This window comes from Chrysoperla carnea, chromosome 3, assembly GCF_905475395.1.
Source record: "Chrysoperla carnea chromosome 3, inChrCarn1.1, whole genome shotgun sequence".
Lineage (NCBI taxonomy): Eukaryota > Metazoa > Arthropoda > Insecta > Neuroptera > Chrysopidae > Chrysoperla > Chrysoperla carnea.
Window position 1 is genome coordinate 21,730,166 of NC_058339.1, and position 7,137 is coordinate 21,737,302.

General features: G+C 27.5%; 1 protein-coding gene across 1 annotated transcript; it reads left to right on the forward strand.

The window, feature by feature from the left end:
- Nucleotides 1–6,399: 6,399 nt before the first annotated feature.
- LOC123296548 (putative SERF-like protein) lies at nucleotides 6,400–6,743 on the forward strand. Its single transcript, XM_044878063.1, has 2 exons — nucleotides 6,400–6,422; nucleotides 6,496–6,743. The coding sequence occupies exon 2, from the start codon at nucleotides 6,512–6,514 to the stop codon at nucleotides 6,704–6,706; it is 195 nt and encodes a 64-aa protein (XP_044733998.1). The 5' UTR covers nucleotides 6,400–6,422; nucleotides 6,496–6,511; the 3' UTR covers nucleotides 6,707–6,743.
- Nucleotides 6,744–7,137: the final 394 nt, after the last annotated feature.

Genomic DNA, 7,137 nt, shown 5'->3' on the forward strand with positions numbered 1-7,137 from the left:
AACTTATAACATTCCTTTTTTTAGTTCGGGGGTTAAAAAAAGATTATTTTCATTAATTTAAATAAAAAAACATCTAAATTGTAATTCAAGGTACGATACTCTCCCGTTTAGAAATGACACAAAATACTAATAATTTTCTATAGATTTACTTTATTTCTATTGGTTAATGGTATTCATATTTAAGTATCTTGATATGACATTTAATGATAGTTTACGGCTCTGTAAATAAACCAAGATATGTCTTAAATAAAATAAATAAAAAGTTAAAAATCCTAGTTCATATTTATTGAAAATATTTAATATACCTAATAAAAAAATAAAAAAAAAAAGTAAAAAAACATTGATATATTATTGGTATATGCCATTTCAATATAATTTATTAATCTTTAAAACTGATTTGAGTCTGAGATCAGTACCGCCCTCTGTACATGCCTGCTTGCACCTACATCATCATACAATTTTATTATTATATTCAATATAACATCTATGAAAATATGTAATTAAAAGGTTTACAATTAATGTTTGAAAACAAATTATAATATAAAACAAATGTTATTTATATTCCTTAAAGCTATTTTCGAAACTATTTTTTTCGAAAAAAAAAAAGAAATAGATATAACTTTTTGAGTTCAAATGCAGAAAAGAAAACATAGGTAGGTACTTCGAATTCTTGTATTTCTAAGGATAAACATAAGAAGAATAAGCAGAAGAAGGAAATTTCAAAAGAAATCAAGTTATAGTATTTCAGTTCCAACTAAGACTATGAGTCTAATTTAAATTCAACTAAATATAGGCTTTATTTTTCCTTATTGATCTTAGATAATGATGAAGTATGTCCCGCATGCTAGACCTGTTTCTCTCTAGAAACTAAAATTACGTAATCGTATTAAAATTACATTCACAGAATAATTTGAGAAGGTTTTTCTTTTCTTTTTTGTAATATAGTTTAAACTATCTGGCAAATATCATTTATATTGTTCAGGTGAAGTTTACAAAGAAAATCCCGACAAATGTTTCGGGTACCCAATCCTAAACTCGCACTTGAAACATAGCTAAGAAGATCTCCATTAAATTATATTTTTCCTTATATCCTTATCCAAACTGATTTTGAAGATCATCGCCTCCTCTTCGGTTCTTTTGGATACCGAATCCTCAATTTGTAAACTTTCTATTAAAGTAACTTTCTAACAAAACAAAACAAAAAATCAAAATCGGTTCAACTGTTTAGGCGTTACGATGTCAAAGACAGGCAGACACACATTTGGTCCGGGTTGAAAATAACATGAAAAAAGTTAAAAGCAAGTATTTTAGGAATACATACAAATAAACACAGCAACATCCACTCACCATTGTCGAGCGTACTTCATTCTTACCTAGTTTCAATAAGAAAAGCAATATCCAAAATCTAGCGGTCTTAAAATGAAGTTTTTCAGGACAAAGGATCTTTTGCGTTAGGCTGGAGGGAGTAGCTTCACTCGAATTCAGAGATTTCCAACATAAGCCTAAAAAATGGCCAGAAAAAAGTAAAAATGATTATTTCTGTTTTTACTCCACAAACTTTTTTCGAATTTATTCATTGCAGGATAATTTTAGACAAAATAAAACTATGACACATAAGCATTCTCTGTAACTATTTCTAAATAATATATATCAATGTCATAAAATGAGTGGACATATTTTATTTAATATTTTGTATACATAAATTTAGCAACCAAACTTATTTATGCTTATTTTATCATTTTCGCATGACCATGGAATGTGTTAACTACTATACATATTAGAAGTTGGTATAGAGTACTATATTTTATAATAGTCACATTTGAAATAGTTTTGTTTTAAACAGGGTTTTAACTGAGTATGTAAACAAAAATAAATGCTCAAACTTAATGAATGTATTTCTTGGACAATTTTAAGGCTAAAATGTTCTTACACTTTTGTTCATACTTCAATTACCTCAGATCTGTGAAATATTAAATTTTATAGTATATCCATCTAATAGGAAAAAGTAGGAAATGTCAATCTTGAAGATTGGATCAAGGTTGGGCCACCAACTTTTATCCAAGTCTTGGTTTGTCAGCCCTTCACCACCTCTTGGTCTACCAACTCGAGCCTAATAAATACGCATAAAAAATTAAATATACTATGTAAAACGTGTACATTTAAAAGCTGATTATTACACGGAACTATTAAACATTACATCATCGTAAACATAACAAGGGGTCGAACCAGATTAACACTTGGTTCCATACATGATACCATATTGAGTCGATATCTGACACACAAGCGTGAAACAATATTATGTACAGTTAATGATGTAAGATTGAGCCAGTCTTGATTTCTAAACTTGCATGAATACTCAACAATTTTGAACCAGACATAATTCAATAATGCCTCGATTTTTATTTCTCTATGGGGCTATATGACTGACAAAAAATACGATATGGATCCTCTTCAGAAGGTATCGTTTTGAATTATTTTAAGACCAACAAATATGTTAAAGAAGTAGGTAATAACATTACTCAATACAGAAAAGTGTTTATTACTGTATGTTAGGCCATCTTTTAAATGAATTGACTGTTTTTTCTTTTTCGTCTCAAAAATATCCAGCAAAGACGCTTTCATAGATTGTGTTTTCATATTTAGTTGAAACATTCTGTATTTATAGTTTCTCCAGCAAAGTATTTCTTTGGTGAATAATTTTAGAAAGAAGATTGATTTTTGGACAAAATAATCCAAGTAAATTTTTCAGCCATGATTTCTTCTAATAATAAACAAAATTTTTACCTTCTTCGGTTATTATTTCCATAAACGTTACACTGAAAAATTACTTGACTGCGGATATTAAAATTGAACACCCTATATATAAATTATTTATGTGAAAGAGTATATTACAACAATAATACACAGATAACAATTGGTGTTGCACTCTAAAGTTCTTAAATTTATGTTTATTAATATTCTGATAAAATATATAGTAATGGGTATAGTCATTTCTAAATGAATTGGATACGTTGGCATTCCTGTGTAAATAAGATTAAAGTCTACGTATAATTTTTGGAATTACTTGAAAAAAATCAAAAATTTGTGTGGAAACGTAATCCTTTTGAAGTTCAAGAGCACAGAAGGAGTGTGTTTCTTATAAACTTGTGCTTTTGAAGAATAGAAGGCCTAACAAACACATGCTTAAAACTTGCGAACATACATTTTTCCCTAATAAGCAGGTAGAGACCACAGTGGATCATTGGACACAATGGAAAATAGTAATATGTACCTTATTCTAAGAAATTTTCAGCACAACTTACTCAGAAAATCGTTATGTTAAGAAGACTAAATAATTTTGAATAATTTGTTCTGAAATTTTCTTGGCATACAAATATTTTGGTTTCATTGTGTTTCATTGTTTTGTGTTCCACAGTGCCTCATTGTCTCCTTTTCAAGTAATCTCGCTTATCATAGATGCCATTGAATGTAACGGTAAAATGGAATACTCTGTCAAATAGAAACGGCACTCCTGAGATTCGTTACTAAATATTATTGTGAGAAGTCATTGTTATGAGGATGCTAATATTATTAAAAAAAACTGTGAAAAATGGGAAGACTTCTTTCGTGTTACTCCGAAAATCTTTTATTGCGACTCAAGCTGAAAATTTAAAGATAAGAAAATCTAGGAAATTGATTTTCTTTCTAGAATAACAAATTTCAGTATCGCATTATAAAATTTAGTTTGTTTAATTTAACCCTTTAGTCCCGCGATGATTTTGTTCTGCACTTAAGAAGAAAAAAATAGCAGCTTTTTTTATTTAAAAATAAGATATTAATAGATTTTTCGAAGTATATAAAGAAAAAATTACATTTACGAGTAATTATTTTAAATGTGTAAGCGTAAAATGGTGTATTTATGTCACACAGTTTTATCACTGTTTTGAGCCGGGTTGGACAATAATGAAGCCTTGATGTGGTTTACTTTCAGTTCATTTTATCACCAAGAGTGTGACTGAACAAATGATATAAGTAAAGTACATCGATATGAAATGATTGTATTTAAATATTTATAATTTTTTTTTCATTTTTGTTTTATATTAATATTTATTTTGATTTATTAAGTATCTGTTCCATTTATAATTTATTATAACCAATATCATATCATAGTTACCAGATACCAGATAGATTCTAGATGGATCAAATGAAAGAAGACGAACGTAGAAGTAAGTTTTAAAATATATTAGAAATATCAAAAGATGTAATTTATAAGAAGGTATAATTAAGTATCTATAGATATTTTAGTAAATTTATAGGGAAGTGTACACGATAAATCAATCATAGAAGTAAATATAATATAAAGAAGAATATAATATCATATATCTACTAACTAAAATACGTGTTTTAATATTATCAAGAAGACGAACAGACGGACAGACAGAAGGATTCAATATAATTTTGTTATACCTACGTATAGATATATTATAACATACAAATGTATTTTCAACTGTTAGACTTATTAAGAAAAGATCAAATTATTTGTATATATCAAGTTATTTTTTATTTACATTTGTCCTTGTAAGTCAATGGTTCGTTCGCTCTTACATTGTTAATTCGCTTTCAAAAGAGATGATTATCGTTCACTTTCTTATATACTGTTAGTTGTATTTATGTCATTTATACAGGCTCAGATATAACATGGTCTTGTTAAAATTGAGCCAAACAATATGAAAAAAGTGTTGGTCCTGAACTTGCAATTTTTGTTTATATCAAATACAAAATGTTGATATTTTTTGTAGGACAAAAATCTCACATTAAAGTTAAGTTTACCAACAATCCATTGGAGCAGAACGTGAAGATTTAATATTTCAAATCATCCGTTCTTCTAAACCCATTAGTGTATATGATCAATGGCCCAACTTTGCATTAAGGGTTCCAGCGCAACTTAGTGCCACCGCAACTTATTCGTTTTAAGAAAGATTTGTTTTGGAATTTGATGAAACTCGGTGGATGGGGTAATTATAATCCAAAAAGTATAAAAATCAGGTTAATGATTGGATGCAGAGTTTCTGAGATATCGCAATATTTCGATCGATTTTAGTCCGTATCTCAAAAACTATTCGACCAGTCAACAAAAACGCCCGATTTTTGTACTTTTTGGGTCAAAATTACCTTATATACTGAGTTTTATCGAAATTGGAGATTAAAAAAATTTTTCGATTTTTTTAAGGGGTACGTACCCCTTTGAAAAAATCGAGAAAACCGGAAACAAAATTTTGTTTTGGAATTTGATGAAACTTGGTAGATGGGTTAATTTTGATCCAAAAAGTATAAAAATCAGGTTAATTTTGAATTTACCCATCTACCAAGTTTCATCAAATTCCAAAACAAAAATTTTTTTCCGGTTTTCTCGATTTTTTCAAAGGAAAAATTGAAAAAAATCGAAAAATTTTTTGTAACTCCAATTTCGATAAAACTCAGTATATAAGGTAATTTTGACCTAAAAAGTATAAAAATCGGGTTAATTTAATGATTGGGTGCAGATTTTCTGAGATATCGCAATATTTCGATCGATTTTAGTCCGTATCTCAAAAACTATTCGACCAGTCAACAAATGTACCCGATTTTTGTACTTTTTAGGTCGAAATTACCTTATATACTGAGTTTTATCGAAATTGGAGTTACAAAAAATTTTTCGATTTTTTTCAATTTTTTTAAGGGGTACCCCTTTGAAAAAATCGAGAAAACCGGAAAAAAAATTTTGTTTTGGAATTTGATGAAACTTAGTGGATGGAGTTAGTAATTTTGATCCAAAAAAAAAAAAAAAATCAGGTTAATTTAATGATTGGACCTATAGAAAATTACAATGTCAGCGAGTATCATGGACAAAACTTCATTTAAAAAAATTAAAATCCATAAAGTTTCGAACAAAAAGGAGGATAAGTGAAGGCTATAACGTGATAGACTTTAATTAAAGAATATTGAAAATAAAATCGTATGCATGATTAAAAGTGAACAAAAACAATAAGTAATAGTGATAGACTTTGTTTTAAAAAGGAAAAATTACCCAGCAAAGCGGGCGGGTTTCTGCTAGTAATCTTGTATAAAATGACCATCACATGTAAAAGTTAAAAGATTCATTCTATTTTGAATAATTCTAATACAAAATAAAAAGCAATAAACCTATAAATTCTTTTTCTTTAAAATAAAATAATATATTTACTTATAAATAATATTATTTTCTTGATTCTACATAGATATCAATATTCAACAAGTTTAAACGATCAAGTGGTCATGCAATTACGTCAAAGTCATTATTTTATTTATGTTTTATTGAAAGGGAAAATAATAATAAACATTTCTGCATGTAATAAAACTATATACCCAATATAAAAAAAAAAAAATTACAAAAAACCGGTTTTATATTCAAAATACAAATTCAGGTAATTTAAATTATATTATATCAGTTTAATGAAACAAATTTATTAATATAATAATTAAATTTTATTGAAAAAGGTATAAAAAGTCAAGAATGACAAGGGGTAACCAACGAGATTTAGCACGTGAAAAAAATTTTAAGAAACAACAGGAAGTATTGAAAAGAGAGAGAAGAATGAATGATGGCTTAACAGTCGAGCAAAGAAAATTTCGTGATGCAGAAATGATGCGAGAAAAACAAAAGAAAAAACAAGAACTTGCAACTGCTACAGCTGCATCTACTAAATGATATTAGATCCGTAAGAGAACAAAATTTACATACTACAAATTTAATTTTAATATAAAACAAAATTGTTTAGCAAAATCCACTTATCAATTTATTGTTAAAAATATGTTAACAGCTGTTTCGGCTTATTCAACCATTATCAAAACAGTTTTGATAATGGTTGAATAAGCCGAAACAGCTGTTAACATATTTTTAACAATAAATTGATAAGTGGATTTTGCTAAACAATTTTGTTTTATTTTAAAATTAAAAATGTACTTCCACAAATTAACGCTCTCAACAATTAATACTACAAATTTACCTACAAAATTGATTATAATTGACCAGATCAAAATGTAAATACTTTATTCAGAATAATAAAGCTGTCGTTTCTAAAATTTAAAGCAGATTCTATTAAGCTCAAAATAAATAGTAGAAATATAAAGATTTTAACT

Coding starts and splice junctions, on each gene's coding strand:
- LOC123296548 (XM_044878063.1), top strand. CDS start 6,512: ATGACAAGGGGTAACCAACGAGATTTAGCACGTGAAAAAAATTTTAAG.